General features: G+C 41.9%; 1 protein-coding gene across 3 annotated transcripts in view; it reads left to right on the top strand.

The window, feature by feature from the left end:
* Positions 1-4226, top strand: part of DNM3 (dynamin 3) — a 510735-nt gene extending 506509 nt beyond the window's left edge. For all 3 annotated transcript variants that reach the window (XM_044757592.2, XM_044757590.2, XM_070498083.1), the window contains one exon: positions 4033-4226. In XM_044757592.2, the coding sequence (XP_044613527.2) occupies positions 4033-4069 (37 nt within the window). In that variant the 3' untranslated portion in view covers positions 4070-4226. The remainder of the gene's footprint in view (positions 1-4032) is intronic.
* The last annotated feature ends 12073 nt before the right edge of the window (positions 4227-16299 follow it).

Below are 16299 nucleotides of genomic sequence, written 5' to 3'. Positions count from 1 at the left end.
GAAAATAATTCAGCTCCTGGTTCAACAGTAGGCCTCCATTTTTAACTCACTGGGCATTGAGGGGAGAAGTTACCTCTTTCAGTTTCTCTAATATTAAGAGAATGGAAGAGTGTTCGCTATTACTAGTTACATACATCCGTGTCCTAACTGAGTTTCCAGAGAACAGAGAAAGACTCTTCGTTACATGAGTTTTGTTGATAGGCCCCTTATCAACATACACAGTCCAAGATTGTGCCATCCAAATCAGAAAACAATAAAGGAATGGGAGGAGAGAAATGTTGGCTTATTTTCCCTCTGTGTTCAAGATACACTCATTGTGAAAAGATGAATTAGAAGGCTGTTGTGTTAATTCACACTTTCTTGTTGCAATTTCTTTCCTATATCTATACATATTCCATGAGTGGAGCCATCAGTGCCTTCAAAAGAACCTTCTTACTGGAAGAGAGAATCAGGATGACAACCATGCTGTATAGTTGTGTTGTGTTGTGTGTGTGTGTTTTACTGCATGATGCTATATTCAGAATAGTTTCTAATGGAAATTACCAAAACCAAAGGACTTCATTGTAACTACTTGGCAAATTTCCATTTATATTTTTTAAATGGTTCTGGCATCAGTGTAAATATCTGCTCAATTAGTTTTCAAGACTCTTGTTTTTCTGCTGGAATCTTTAAATTTCATACTGAGAGATGTATCTGGTGTTTGGGTTAGATGGATCTCGTACCCTATTTCCTAGTACTTCAACATACACCAGGCATTGCCACATCTAGGACCATTTATTGGTGTTCTTTCACACTATGGCAGGCTAATAATTGCAATACACGCAAGAGATATTGGCTAAAACCACAAGCTTAATTCAGAGTTTCCCAAAGTCTATTCTATGAGATTTTAATGCTTGACACACATGTACACCAAGAATTTCTTGATTAAATATACTTGGGAAATGATGACTAAAAATTAGATGTTTCTTTACTGGAAAAATTTACAGAGGCTTTACTACAGATTGCACTAACCCCCTAAGAGAGGGTTAGTGTCTACGTGTTCCTCAGACTTATTGGACCGTCAATGCTTTGTTCATAGAGCATCTCACAGGACTAGTGTTCTGAGGGACATGCCTTAGGAAACACAACTTCGGTGGCTTCAGGCCAAAGGGAAAGGCACTGAGTAAGATTATCCTAGGACAGACTGTCACAAACACAAAGTTGGCTGAGAAACTCAACTGTAAGAGCAACCAGAGCTCCCAGCTTAGGACTGTCATCCTGGAGCTCTAGTGCTTTTTCATTGTAATACCTGAGACCCCAGGGGAAGGTCACATAGGGACAGGAGGCGCGAAGGCAGATTAGAGACACACATGCCATGAGTCTTAGTGAGCCTTGTGGAGGACTCAGTTTTCAATATTACCTTTCCTCTCTCACTCTCCAAGAAAGAGCTCCTCTAAATTAATTACATTACCCCCACTGTATTCCTGCAAAGGAAGGGATCCAGGTTGATTTAAAATTAAAGATCATCAGAGACAATTGAGAAGAATGCCTATTATTATTGCCTCTAGGCTCACCCACTGCTCTGGGATGTTACCTAAATGATGGGCAGAGAAAGCAAGCAGAGAATGCTTTGTGAGATTGCAACAGAAAAGAAACAAGTTAAAAGGAAGACCTTCCCAGGGATCTTGCACAGGAATGTCACCATAGGAACAGATTGCAGCATTGAGGTAGATCCGAGAGAATGTGGGTAATTCAACATTCTTCTTCATAATTGAGTCTTTTACATATGAATTATGCCCATTTTCCATACACAGCTTTCTGTGCTTCCGTACCTTCCTGTTTTGGGCAAACAATTCTATGAGGTTATTTTTCAGAAAGCTTAAGAAGGTATAACCTGAATTATAATCTTGATTAGGTAGATTTGCTTGTATGGTGAATACTAGTATGATGAGCTTTAAAATTTGTTAGCAACTCAGTGTTCCAAGTCAATGTTCCAAATCAGTGCTCCAGCTTTCATATCAGAGGCAGCAACAGTATGAGGTACCTTTGTAGCTCTTCGTATAAAAAGCCCAAATATTTTCAGCACCTGCCTTCAAACACTTCAGCATCGGTAAATAATATAGAAAATTCTGGAAAAGAAATAGTAAAAACCCAAACTGCCAAGATCCACGATAGAACTAACTCTGAGCCACTGTATGGTGCCATCATCAACAATGCTTTTTTGGCAATGAGAGGAAAGTTAGATAACAGGATAAGTGAAGAGGAAAAGAAAGGAGCTGTCCGAGGGGATAAATGTCACTCTGATGTTTGAAGCAAACATTGTAGCTCTCCGTGAAATATATTCCAAGACATTAAGTTTCTGATCCTGTTTCTGGAGTAGAACACCAGACTCACTCAAACAGGAAAGTGCTTTGGCATATGCTAACAGAATGTCCCTTCAGCACTGTGGACTTGCTGTTCAGTTTAATGGCTCACCTCCCCACCCTGCTGAGGTAATTAAAGTGTTCCAAAGCCCCTTCAGAATTCAAAAATAGTTTCTGTTTGCTGGGCAGGTGATAAATCTCATTGAGGCTGACAGGAATTTAATTACACTTTCTTCATGAAAACACCAGGGATACCCATTACCTGGATCCCTAAAACTGAAGGCTTGCAGACCCCCCCGCAGTTGAAAGGTTACGTACCAATAACAAGTTCTTCATCATTTAAATGGATGGGAGGCCTCCTGAGTGTAGCCAGCTTAAATTGGACCAAAGAAAAATTGGTCTTGGACCTTGGGGCACGTAAGATCGTTTGTCACCGCTGCTCAGAAATAGCTCGGTCAGTTTGGCTCCATTAACATCTCATAGAAGATGAACAAGAAGTTTGTTTTCGTTTTTGTTTTTTTGTAGACTTCATTGCTCCACTCACTGAAGTGTTACGAGAGTAAGATGGAAGTGAGTATGTCATTGAACACCTGGATGAGTGGCTAAAAAATAGTCCCACAGAGAGTAGGGTACCGAGCTAACCTCACAGTCCCATGGCTTGCTGTAATGTTGAGTTCATTACCAGTCCAGTTAGAAAGAGGAAATTAAAGTGTCGACTTCTGTTGGAAACCCAGTGGGAAAGCTTCATTTGGCCTGCTGTTTTCCTACTAACAGAGCTGCTCGTTGCAATGGAGAGTTTACTGTATCTTCTCTAACAGTAAGTCATCCAGAGAGGCCGAGGTCAAAAGGAAGCACAACTCTGGACCCTTATTTCACAACCCATGGGCCTGACAAGATGCAACCCAGGCTAGAGATGTGGGGAAAGATCCAGCAAACCAAATCTTATTTACCCTGGACCCAGTTCAGAATAAATCAGCACTTCAGTTGCACCTAACTCTGAGACAGAGGGAAATCCCACAGAATGCTGGGGCCACCATGGACCAGACCCAGGCTCAGGTTTCCCTGGGCCTAGAAAGGCTATCACATGAGAATATTCACCTGGAGCAAATTCTTATTTACAAATCCTTGTCTCCAAGATCGACACTTAACGTTTTCTGCATTGTAATTGCATTGTTCATTTGATCTCATCACCTTCTAATTTCCTTCATCTTAAAAAAATTTCACCTGTCACGCTTCTGTATCAGCTCTCTCTCCCCCTATGGAGTTTTCACAACATTTATTGAAATCTTTGGAAATTACCCAGTGTCACAAAATCAGGGTTAGGAAACAAATACTCAAGTTATAAAGGTATTTGGCTCTAGGGCTGTTGCCAGTTCTCCTGAATATGATTTCATGGATTTATCATTTCATGGTACAAAATAAAAGATTTTGGAGTGGGCGCCAATGGATCATACCTAGCACCCTGCTGGGAGCCAAGGAAAGTCCTGAGAATTGCTGACCTTGCCGTGTGGTATTCCCTCATTTCCCCTGCATGCCTGCACGTCTCTGTGTCTGATTTGAATTTGACTTTTGTGGGATATTTTTGCATGCTCTTATTTGGATTTGTTTTATAATTTACGCATTGTTTTCTTCCTTTGCATCTGTGTTTTTCTTTTTGTTATTTTGTTTTGTTTTGTTTTGTTTTCACTAGGCGACCCCCTCCTGCCGTTCCAGGACGACCATCCTAACCCCCATCATTCATCTCCTTTTGTTTCCAACAACATGTCTACCGTGGTATTTAAAAGCCTCTCATTTGCACTATATTGTCATATGTACATAAAAGCTTTTATTTTTGATCCATGTCTATAATAAAAACAAAGTTTATTCTATATAAAAAAAATGAAATGTGTTCTGTTTCTTTTTCTAAAGAAGACCCAAATTTATTGAGTTTGCTTCAGCTAAAACCAGGTAAGGTGAAAAATACATAATTTGATCATTTAAGGAGCTTAATTGAAAAAGATTGATTTTAAGTTCTTAAAGCATGGCAATTTAAGATGCTATTTGGTGGAGAATAATAATCCATCTTCAGTTGAAATGTCTGTCCAATAGAAGAGTGAAAAGATGAAGTAAAAATTCTGGGTGTCTAGAAAGGCACAGAAGACTGAATAATTTCAACTTGCCTCCAGGTATCCCATTAATAATTATTATTGTACCAAAACATTTTTTCCTTTTTTTTTTTTAACATTGGCACCTGAGCTAACAACTGTTGCCAATCTTTTTTTTTCTTCTTTTTCTCTCCAAAGCCCCCCTAGTACATAGTTGAGTATTCTAGTTGTGAGTGCCTCTGGTCATGCTATGTGGGACACCACCTCAGCGTGGCCTGATGAGTGGTGCCATGTCTGCACCCAGGATCTGAACCTGCGAAACTCTGGGCCGCCAAAGCAGAGTGCGTGAACTTAACCACTCAGCCACGGGGCTGGCCCCTTTTTTCCTATTTTTATTATTTTTCTAAACACTCTTGTAGGAGATAAAATGTGTAAGATTATGGAAGAAATTGTAAGTCTTAAATACATAAACCTTACACATTCTATTGGGGAAATGAAGGGAAAAAAATATTATTCAGAATAAAAGTTCAAGGCCACCTTGACAAGAAAGATTCTTAATGATGTCAGGAAAGTACTGGAAGAGTGAGATCTATATGAATTTGGGGGAAAAGAGAACTTTTTTGTACCTTAATCCTCAAATGGTAATTCCAACATTGAAATTTTAAGCTATCATTTAAAAAAAATCCCAAAGATTTATCCAAATAAAATGTTTATTATTAAGGTGATATAGTATATCCTGCCAAATATGTGCTCTGAAGCCTTCCCAAAGGTTTGAGATCTAATTTAGAATTTTCTTTTTGAAGATTTACATGGTCTAAATTAGAATTTAAAGGTAACTCCTCTCAGATGAGATCACTTCTGAATGTACCTTGCTTTAGCATATTAAGACAGAAAACTATAGGACAGGAAAGTAAAAAATTCTTCCTCAGGAATTGGTGTCCCATTTCCTTCATGTCTGACCTGGGCAAAGAGAGGCCGCATAGAAGATGTGGGCAGGAAGCCCCAACTCAAAAATGGAGACCACTCACTAACAATGCTCTTTCTTTGGACAATCAAAATCTTTTTTTAAGGACTACACTGTCCACTCAAAAATGCAAAACTAGTTTATTTCTCAGGTTAAAAATTTCATACTTTACATTACACACAATTACATCCATTTTTACTTGTATCCCAGGTCCAGTGACTGGGCGTTAGAAGCACTGGAAACTAAGAAAATTCAAAGGTGTCAAAGTAGTGGGTCCCCTGAAGCTCAAGTGCACCTGGGGGGACTGAGTCGATGCAAAATAATGCACAGCCTGTGGTCTTTTGCCCTTCCCTTCACCGTCAGTCCAGGTATTTGATTTTTAAATCAATATTCTTATTGGATAGCATTCTCATCCAGTAACATTCTCATCCCCACAGACGCAGCATTCCCAGATTATTTCATACCACCTCCCCAAACAAAAACAGAGGTTGTCAAAAGGAAGGTTTTCACCAGCTGTCTTTTCTAATTGTTTGGTACTTTTCCAATTTGTCTTAAACATGAACTTATTTTTATATGCAGTGTTACAGTTTAGATGTTAAAAACTTACACTGACCTGATGAACAATGAGAAAGGAAAACTCAAGTCATAGTGGAATGAAATGATTCCCTGGTCTCCTCAACAGAAAAGTGTGGTCCTTTCCTCACATTTGATAGGGGAGAAAAAAGGGGGAAAGTTGGGGGAAGGAAGCAGCCTGGAGTAAAATGAAAGTACGCTAAGGTTTGTTCATAGTGTTTCTGTGTTTCATAGTATACCCCTCCCCAACACTCCCTACCCCCAGGTCCACCCTCCATATCTGATAGAGGGTTGAAAAAGTACAGCGTTCTTCAGAGTTGACCATAACTCAGGATCATCAGGAGGAACAAACTATTACACCTTTAATAAATATAATATTTCTTAAATATTCTCACCCCTTTATGTGTACATCAAACATTTCTTGAATTTATAATAATGTCCTAGTTCCTGGGAGCTAGATAATAAAAAAAAAGATAAAGGTAGCTTACAAAATAGCTAAATAAGCAATTACGGTACAGTGCTATGAAAGGAGGAAATTTTGGTCATTTTTCCAGGGAGAACTGTTACCGACTTCAGTGCTGAAGCAGCTGTTTGAGTTCTAGAACCACTTGACCCAACGCGTGCTAATGTTCTAGAACGTGGTGATTTGACGTCTGACAAAGAAAAGAACCATGGAAGCCATGTCAGCCAATCAGAAACCACACTTTTCATTTCTAATGGAGTAGTCTAATACAAGACGCTGAATCGCCTAAGTGTTGGTTGAGAAAAAGACATAGTAGTTTGAAACTGAAGTAGTCTCCAGCTAGAAAAACCCAGGACATCCAAGAGATGGAGAAGAGAGAAATGAAGGTAGGAAAAATAAAACTTCCAACCCCTTCCTTGGGGAGTTTCACTGGTCAGTAAATGTCTGTAAGCCTTGGGGACCACGTGTACACTGCGGGATGTTTTAACAAACATCCTGGAAGCTGAAAGCCAAAAGGAAGTAAGGAAATAGCCTCTGCTGTTCATTTACAGACAAGGGTCCTCTCAGTGGGTTTGGAGCTCGATATACCTCAGTCCTGTTTATCCCAGAGTTCAACAAAATGTTGTACTTGCCAACATCTGTTTTATAACTCAGCATTAAGTATGATTAAAAAAAACTCAGAAAATTGATATTGGAATCTTTAGTCCAGGTCCATGAGATTCTGAAGTAAACCTTTGCAACCGTGAATCCATTTTAAAAACGTGAACCTCACCCACAGAAAGATGGTTGAAAAAGAAAATGCTTCTGTAGCCGTTTACAATACTACAGGGTCTATATCTGAATAACTCAAACAGAGCTCATGGTACTACCCATTTAAATGAGAATGTCCCACTTGAAGGGACATGCCAGCTGCCTCCACTGCCATAATACACACCTGCTTTTCTTTGGGATTTTTATACCACAAGTTACTATTGAATCGCAATACTGTCGACATATGAAGATAGGATTAGGTGGCAGGCTATTGGATGAGTCAAGATATACACTGCTCTTCCCATACGGTTTTTAATCAAAATAAATTTTACAGTACTTGATGTCAGGTCCAGATTTTCAGCCCCAGTTCACATCCTCAATGAACCTCATGAACAGGAGCCACGAGCGGGTGCCTTAGCAAACCCCAGGGGGCCGAAGAGACTGAACGATCCTCACGGCCGTAGTGAAGTCACTGAAGTGGGTTCTACCTCTCAGACAGAGTACATTTTTGAGGCTCCATATAACACTATCAAAACACTGGTCTTTCAGGCTCCTAAGGGCTCTATTTTTTTTCTCCCAGTTCTCATCTCCGTGGGTAGGTCTCAAAAAGCAATGGAGAGCAAGCTAGAGCCAAGGAGACAGTTCCTTCTGCCACTGCCTTTTTCTCTTTTAAAGACAAAAGCTACATCCACAAAAGCTGCCTGGGACCTAAAGATCTGCTTATTTTGCAGTTTAAAAGGAGTAGGAGGCCCACTGTGTTCTCACTGACCAGAGTCCAAATGTTCCTTGGGCCCTGCACAAGGCCAAGGGGCCGCTCCGGAGTGGTGAGCACGGAGCCAGCTGGAGCTTGGGAAAGCAGAAGCAGCAGCTCAGAGCCAGCTTTTACAGAGGCCCCAGGGACCACAGTTTCCCTTGACCTCTGCCTTGGTAAAATCAATTTGTTCCATCGTCCCAATCACAGTATGGTCAAGGGATTGTAGGGCCGGTCTGTTTAGGCCACAAGACCTTGAGCTGCTCCTGGGTGTCATTTGAACCCAGGTGCCAATTGGTGCCATATGGTGGCAGAAAAGGCCATTTGCCTTTCAAAGCCCCTTCCTCTGGCACTTTGGCTGCTGCATTACCTGCTGGGCGTGAGGAGGCACCAGCACCATGGTGTTGCCAGGCCCCTGCTGCTGAGCAAATGCTGGGCAGTGGGAAACAGATGCTCCCTAACCAGCCTATCTCTGGGGGATCCTCCCCTTAATCACAGTAATACACCTGCAAAGAAAATGGCATTTTGGTTTGGTTGGTGATTGCTATTGTTTCTCAAGGTAAACAAACCAACATTAATTGCACCTGTGAGTTGCAAAAGAAAAAAGCCAAAAGCATGGGCATGGTCTAAGCCCGCTGGCTCCAACAGGTCTTCAGCTGTTTTTCCTCTGCTGCTCCCTGCAGCTAAGCTCTCCAGAGCCCTCCCAGCTCTCAGAGGAGTATGACATGGGACCTTGGTCAAACCCTGGCTCTCCCCTAAGTTCTGATCACTTTGCCCAGAATCAAACTTTCGCACTGTCCCCTGTTGGAAGTTTGCACAGTTCTCAGGAAGTTTGTCTCATTATCCCCAAAAGGCTGTTGTCAAAATGTGCATTACCCAGAAAATTAGTACATTAATTCCATTAGCAAACTATAGTAAGTTCATGATGACATGAGGAAGCCTGCACACTAACACCACAGCTCTTCCAAGGTAAAGAAGAAGCCCCAGAAGTCCCCCCCTCCCACCCCACCAGCTCTCACATTCTCACCACCATCTGCCTTGAACCCACTGGGACTTACACTATTAGCCCTTTCTCAGCCTATGTTGGTCATCCAAGAACCCCTAAGCCCTCCACTGCTAGGCTGCCTTCTTCTCTGCTCTCTATCTCCATTCAGGTCTGTACATATCTAGTCTGTGCGCCTCTCCTACCCCTCGCCAGCTTCTGAAACCCTTACACTGCACCCTCTATAATTCCCTTCCCATGATCAGCAAAATTCCCTGTATCTTCAACTTATTCTCCTGATGTGTCCCTCACCTACTTTCTCTGACACAACCAGATTCTCCTCTAAGGGCACTGCTTCGCCTGCAGCCTTCTCAAAAGGTGGCAGCTTGTCTCCCGCAGCCCTCATACTACTGAGCCTGAAGTGGCGTTTTTATATTTGTTTTCAGACCGTTCTTCCTCTCTCCTCCCTAAAACCCTCAGCTTTGAACCGCATGGCATCAGATTATAGCACATACCCCTCATTGTTGTTTTCACCTAACAACCTCCAGTCTATTTTCCATTATTTCTCAATGATTTTAGCTGCTGTTTCACTGTCACTCTCTGCAGTACCACACCTGTCTTAATTCTTGGGGATTTCCACATGTGTGTAGGCAATCCCTCCAACACCACACCCCATCCCGCTTCTCATTTTCTTGACTTCACTCCTCCAATGGTGTTGCCCTGCTCCCTAGCCCAGCCACTCACTCCCAAAGTCATAACCTTGTCTTTATTCTCCAAGCTTCACTTTCCATCTTTCTAACCCCTTGGACCTCCACTTCACTGGCCTTGTCCCTGTTCCTCACCTCCCTGTCCTTCACCCCCTTGAGTGAAGTCTTCTTACCCAACTTAAATGCCAGGGTCAATCATTATAATCATGCCCATGCATATATACCTTTCTCCCTTGTCCTCCTCTCAATTTGATAAAACCACCCCCCTGGGTATGTTCAACTCTCCATCTCCTTTGCTTTGCACCCATGTAGCTGTACATGGTCTGGAAAACAGACACACAAACTAATTGGTTTCACTTTAAATTCATGACCACTACCCTCCAGTGAGCCCTTGATGCTGCTGGGCAATTCTTCTGAGTATCCCTAGTTCATTCACTCTCCCAGCATCTCCCAAAACTACTTCATACCTTCTCTCCTCCCTCCATCAATTTCTCCCTTGATCGCACTCTCAGCTGACCGTTTGCCTCCTGCTTCCCTGGAAAAATTGAAGCAATCAGAAAAGAACTTCCAAAGATCCCCATCCCTCATCTGCCCGCTTACAATCTACTCACTTCCCAGCATCTGTATCTATATACCCCGCCTTCCACTTGTTACCATAGTTCAACGTTCCCTGTCTAATGCCAGTCCCTCCACTTGTGCGCTGGATCGCATCTCTTCTCATCTGCTCAAGAATATCACTGCAGCAGTTCTTCCCTTTCTCACATCAACTATCACTCTCTGCTGTTTCATTTCCACCAGTATACAAATGCACTATTGTTTCTTCCAGCTGAAAAAAAAAGTTTCTTGTCCTCACCTCCCCTTTCAGTTTCTGTCCTGCTTCCTGGTTCCCCTTTGAAACAAAACCTACAGAAAGTTGCCTGTACTTGCTGCTCCAATTTCTCTTCTCTTATTCTCTCTTAAACTCACTCCAAATAGATTTTTATTCCCACCACTCCACCAAAAGATTCTTCTTTTTAAGGACACCAGTGACCTCCTGCTTTCTAAATCCAATGGTCAATTCTCAGTCCTTGTCTTATTGACTTATCAGATTTTGATCTGCTCACAGCTGATCACCCCCTCTCCTTTAAGTCATCTGCCTTGGTTTCCAAGGACTCTAAACTCTTGATTTTCCTCCTGCCTCAGTGGTTGTGCTTTCCAAGTCTTTTTGCTTGTTCTTCTTCCAACATTTTAATTTGTAGTTCTTCGTCCTCTTCTCTGTCTATATCAACTTCCTTGGTGATCTCATCCAGTCTCATAACATTAAATACCATGTATACGCCAAGTCCAAAATTTATATCTCCACCACATACATTGCTCCTAAAATCCAAACTCCTATCTTCAGCTCCCTACTCAACATTCCAGCCTGTTGTCTATGTCTGCATGTCTACACTCAGCCTATATGTCTATAATACATATCATACCCTACATTCCCCCAGCTGAACTGCTCCCCAAAATCTCCACCCACCTCCCTTACATCTAGTATGTTAGGAAGTCCTTGACTCTACTTTCAAATTATATCCAGAATGTGACTATTTTTACCACTTCTTCTGCTATCACTCTGTTCGAAGCCACAACCAGTTCTTGCTTGGACGACTCTAAGAGCCTCCTAATGCTTTTTCCTGCTTTTACTCCTGCCCCACAGCAGCCAGAATGAACCGTTCAAAACGTATGTCTGATCACGTCCCTCTTTTCCTCCAAGACCTTCCAATGGCTCCCATCTCAGAGTAAAAGCCAAGGTCCCTTCAATGGCCTGTAATGTCGTACATTGCATCCTCTCTCATTCTCTCTCTAGCCTCATCTTCTCTTCTCCTTATTCACCCCACTTCAGCCATCTTTGCTGTTCCCCAAACACGCCAAGCAGTCTTCCGCCAAGGCCTCTGCAGCTGGTCCTCCCTCTGCCTGGAACGCTCTTCCTCTGGGAATCTGGACTATTTGCTCACCTCCTTCAAGTCTTTGGTTAAATGTTACCTTTTCCATGAGACCTACCCTGACTCGCTTATTTAATACCATTGCTACTTTCTTCTTTTTTTCCATAGCATTTATTGCCGCCTGTCTATTGTCTGTCTCCTCTTGCTACAGTGTAAGCTCTACTAGTTCAAGGACCTTTCCTGTTTTATTCATAGATACATCTCAAGCACATAGAACAACATTTGTCATATAGTTAGTGGTCAATAAATATTTGTTGAATGAATAAATTCCTGAGGCCAAACATCATAAAATGTGAAGCTAGAAAGTGAGTAGAGATAGGCTTCAGTGGACAATAAATATTCTGTTAAATGTTGGGGGAAGGAAGAAGGGATAAAGGGGATAAACTGCCTCCCAGTCAGCCTTTGGCCCTGGATGCAATTCAGCTGTCAGAAAAGCAAAGTATCAGCCCACACTGGCAATATAGCCTGAGGCGAGTGACTGGCTCACTCTGAGCCTCAGTCTCGTTAACTGCAAAATGAAAATAATACCTGTATTACAGGATTGGTATGAGAAGTAAATACGTTAATGTATATAAAGTGCCTGACGCAGTGCCTGGCACACACTGGGTGCTCAAAAGTGTACCTATTATATCAAATCCCAATGAGCTATTTATTTCCTGAATTTGTGGGGACCTCAGTGTAATTTCCCAAACCGCAATTCAGCAAGAATTCCAAGGCCTTTATTGAATTTTATTATAAAAGGATTATTAATAACTTCCACAAGATGGCACTGTGTCCCAGCCCTGTTTCCCCACATTCAGTGGGTTTGAAATATTGTAAACTCGTGTGACTGATGCCCTCTGCTGGCTTGTTTTTGTTTTTCTTGAGCTTGAGCCTCTAGCTTAGAAGATATAAGTGATAGCTCCATATGCTCAGCATGAATTCTTAAATCCAGAATCTAAGCCAGTTGCCCAAAGGCTCGCTCAGAAGTTTACAGTACTGACATAGTATACAGGCATGACACGGACATCAATTTGGTTACCACACAGAACCACTCGGATTCCTGCCAGCCTTCTAGCTACAAGCCAACCATCTATCAGCCCCATTATGCCACAAAATAAAGCACGCCTGCCACCCTATAGCTCTACCTCTCCTTGATCCTTCCATCCCAACTACAATCCCTGGTACCATTTTGGAGGGATGGGCAAAGCTGCCTCCCTTTTCCTCCCTCCTTGCTCTCACTTGCTGCATCCACCCTTCAGCCTTACCTATAATTTATCCAAGTTATATGACAGGACGCAGAGCTGGGAAGAAGGGGTGCAGAGGGGAAAAGGCAGACAGCTTCTTCTGCAAACAAGTATTTGACAGGTTGGGATTTTAATTCCAATGCTACTGTAACCCTCTCCCCCTTGCCTTCCCACCTTTCCCCCACACACCCCATAATATTCTCTGAATTTCTAAATCATTAATAGTCTACTTGCATCCTTTCAGTGTGGTTTAAATTTAAGAGACCGACAGCATCACTGTATTTAAGTGATGAGTAACTTTCCCAACAACTCTCACACTAGGTCATACCAATCATTATCCAGACCTGCAGCCCCAGGCCAGAGGCAACCCAAAGAAGCATGCCACAGTGAGCCATGTCATGCTGCACGTAGCAACACTTCAGCGCTTGGGATTTCTTAACATCTTCTTTCAAAACATTTATGGCTTTTTTATTTGCATTTTTTCCCAAATCTTTTTGGAATCCATTTATATTCCTGGTCTGTGAAACTTCTTAGAACTCTAAGAACATGCAGAAAGTATACAAAATTATATTTTAATTTGTCTTAAACTTGCCCTGCTCAAATTTCAAAGGGTGTCTTCTCCTCCTATAAGTCATATTTGGTGAGCAAATCAACATTAACTTTCACCTTTAACAGTTTTATAGGCAATGACTGTCTCTCTCCATTGAGCCTTCCTTCCAGGCTGTGGTGTTGTAGTCCTGATGAATCCATTTTCATGGGGCAGCTCCTTTCCCTTTGATTCTTACCATTTTGATTTTCCAGTTATCCTTCTGTGATCCATTTCTAATTCCACTATAGCCTGGTTGTGAGGCAACCAACTGCACAATGAATTCCAAGTACAAAAGCACTGGATTCTGTTTAGATCGCAATACCCTTCTAGATTATGCCCAGAATTTTGATCCAATGTCCTCCAGATACTACCTATGAAACACCTTAGTCTGGGTGTACTGTCTCGGGTACCACAAACTTAACATGCCCCATTCTTATTTTCTTACTACTTCACCTCCACCTGTCCTCATTTGTTTTTTCATAGTATAGTTAATGGAACACAAATCCACTCAAGGCAAAAGCCATCCTCTATTCCCCTTCCATCTCCCAGCATAAATTTACCAAGCTCTCTGAAAATCTCTCTAATCAGGCCCCTCATCTCCACGCGCACTGTCACCACCCTTAGTCCAGACCCGCGTTTTTCACTATTGACACAAGAGCTCCCCACGCTCAGCCTCTGTAGTTAAGCCTGAACAAAGCTGCCAGAATTATTATATATAATATACATATTTCATATATATATGAAAGTGTTTGGTGGGAATCTTTATATCCCTTTTCAAAAGCTGCTTAATTTGCTGTTGACTACGGGACAATAACTCAAAGTATTCAGCACTCTCAGAACTCAATCCTTCCCACCACAGCCCGTCTATGTTTCTCTCCACCGTCAGGATGCATCATGTGCACTTCGGCACATACTGTGCATTCTTCCCACCCTGCCCCCACCTTTCTATCGGAATTGAGCTGACTGCCTTAACCTCACACTCACATCCAACCCAGAACTCCCCATCCCCTGCCACCTCCACACTGAACTTCTACAACCATGAAGTTGAATATAATCAGGCCCTGGGCGCCTCCAAATACTATACAGTGTGACAGAGAAGAGCTGAAAATGACAGCACAGGCACATTAATTCACCCCAAGGAGGAACTATTCTTGAAAGTGGTTCAAATTTGGGGAACTTTTTATACGATCCAGCCATCCCACTACTGGGTATTTATCCAAAGAGCTTGAAGTCAGCAATCCCAAAAGTCCTATGCACCCCAATGTTTATTGCAGCACTGTTTACAGTAGCCAAGACGTGGAAGCAACCTAAGTGTCCATCAACAGACGAATGGATAAAGAAGATGTGGTACATATATACAATGGAATACTACTCAGCTGCAGAACAGAACAAAATCATTCCATTTGCGATAACATGGATGGACCTTGAGAGAATTATGTTAAGTGAAATAAGCCAGCGAGAGAAGGATAATCTGTGTATGACTCCACTCATATGAGGAATTTAAAATTATGGACTAAGAACAGTTTAGTGGATACCAGGGGAAAGGTGGGGTGGGGGGTGGGCACAAAGGGTGAAGTGGTGCACCTACAACACGACTGACAAACATTAATGTACAACTGAAATTTCACAAGATTGTAATCTAAAATAACTCAACAAAAAAGAAAAAAATTGGGGGACCTTTTTGCTCACTGACATGGATGCAGTTGCTATGTGAGTTCCCTAAAGTTGGTAATTGGAAACCCATACAAATAAGGCAAATATATTAAAACATAAAAAACAAAAGCACAATTTTATACAACTCTTTACTACCTTCAATCACTAACTCCTGGCCCTGTTCCTGATGTGGACTATAAAATAATTATGAGCCAGTTCTGACCACTCTCTGGGCATGAGAAGGATAAACCCCACATAGCCAGGAGGTGGATGCTTTGAGCTCCACAAGTCACTCTCCAAAATCCTTCTCTCCCCATCGGCCAGTGTCCTTGGGACAGTGACAGCGATCAAATTGGCCTTCGGGAAAACTACCCATCCTAATCCTGAAGCACTATTCTCATCAGTCCAAATTAAAACAAGAAAAGGATGTGAGATGGCAGAGCTGAACACACTAGTTCACAATCCTATTCAACACATTTTTGAGAATCTATGTTCAGAGAAATAAAAAAACATTACTACTTAGGAATACTGCTGCCCTGATGAAATTTCTGATTTGAAATTAACTTCTAGTGAGAACGGATGGTACAGGAACTTGCCACATATGAATTATTTCATGAGGGACCAGCTATTCTGGGATGCACCTGGTGCATGTTGCACTGTCTCTGCTCTCTTCAAGTCTTCTTACCTATCAACTTAGTAACAATACTTAACACTAATACTGCTGTGTGTCCAGCATTCTTCAAAGCTTTTGCATATATCTCATTGAATCATCACAATTCTAGAGGTAAGCACTTCCATCCTCACTTTACAGATGAAAAAGCTGAGACACAGAGTACTTTGTAACTAGCCCACGATCTGATCATTTACTCCCTCCTTAGATAAGCTGGATTGCTCCCCGTGACCTGCAGTATAAAGCCCAAATTCCTGAATATTCAGACCCCTAATTGTTACTCAAACCTCTCATTCCAATTTTTCCTCAAATCTCCACAACTCTGAACTCCCATTAAACACTCCCACTTTGTGCTCTGCTAAGAACACATGGCATAGTGGCAGTCACATGCAAGTGTGTTTTTTGGCCCGACTTGACAGAATTTACAATTAAGTTTTGTATTAAAAATCACATTTACATGAGATTTCATTTGAATTTTATTTGAAATTCTAAAGATCCGAAGCCAGGCCCAAATTCTGACTGGAAACATTCAGATAGGGCAGAGCAGCGGCTGCCCGCACTGGACAGGGCATGCTCTC

The sequence above is a fragment of the Equus asinus genome, chromosome 25, assembly GCF_041296235.1.
Source record: "Equus asinus isolate D_3611 breed Donkey chromosome 25, EquAss-T2T_v2, whole genome shotgun sequence".
Classification (NCBI taxonomy): Eukaryota; Metazoa; Chordata; class Mammalia; order Perissodactyla; family Equidae; genus Equus; species Equus asinus.
This window is presented reverse-complemented; position numbering and strand designations above follow the sequence as displayed.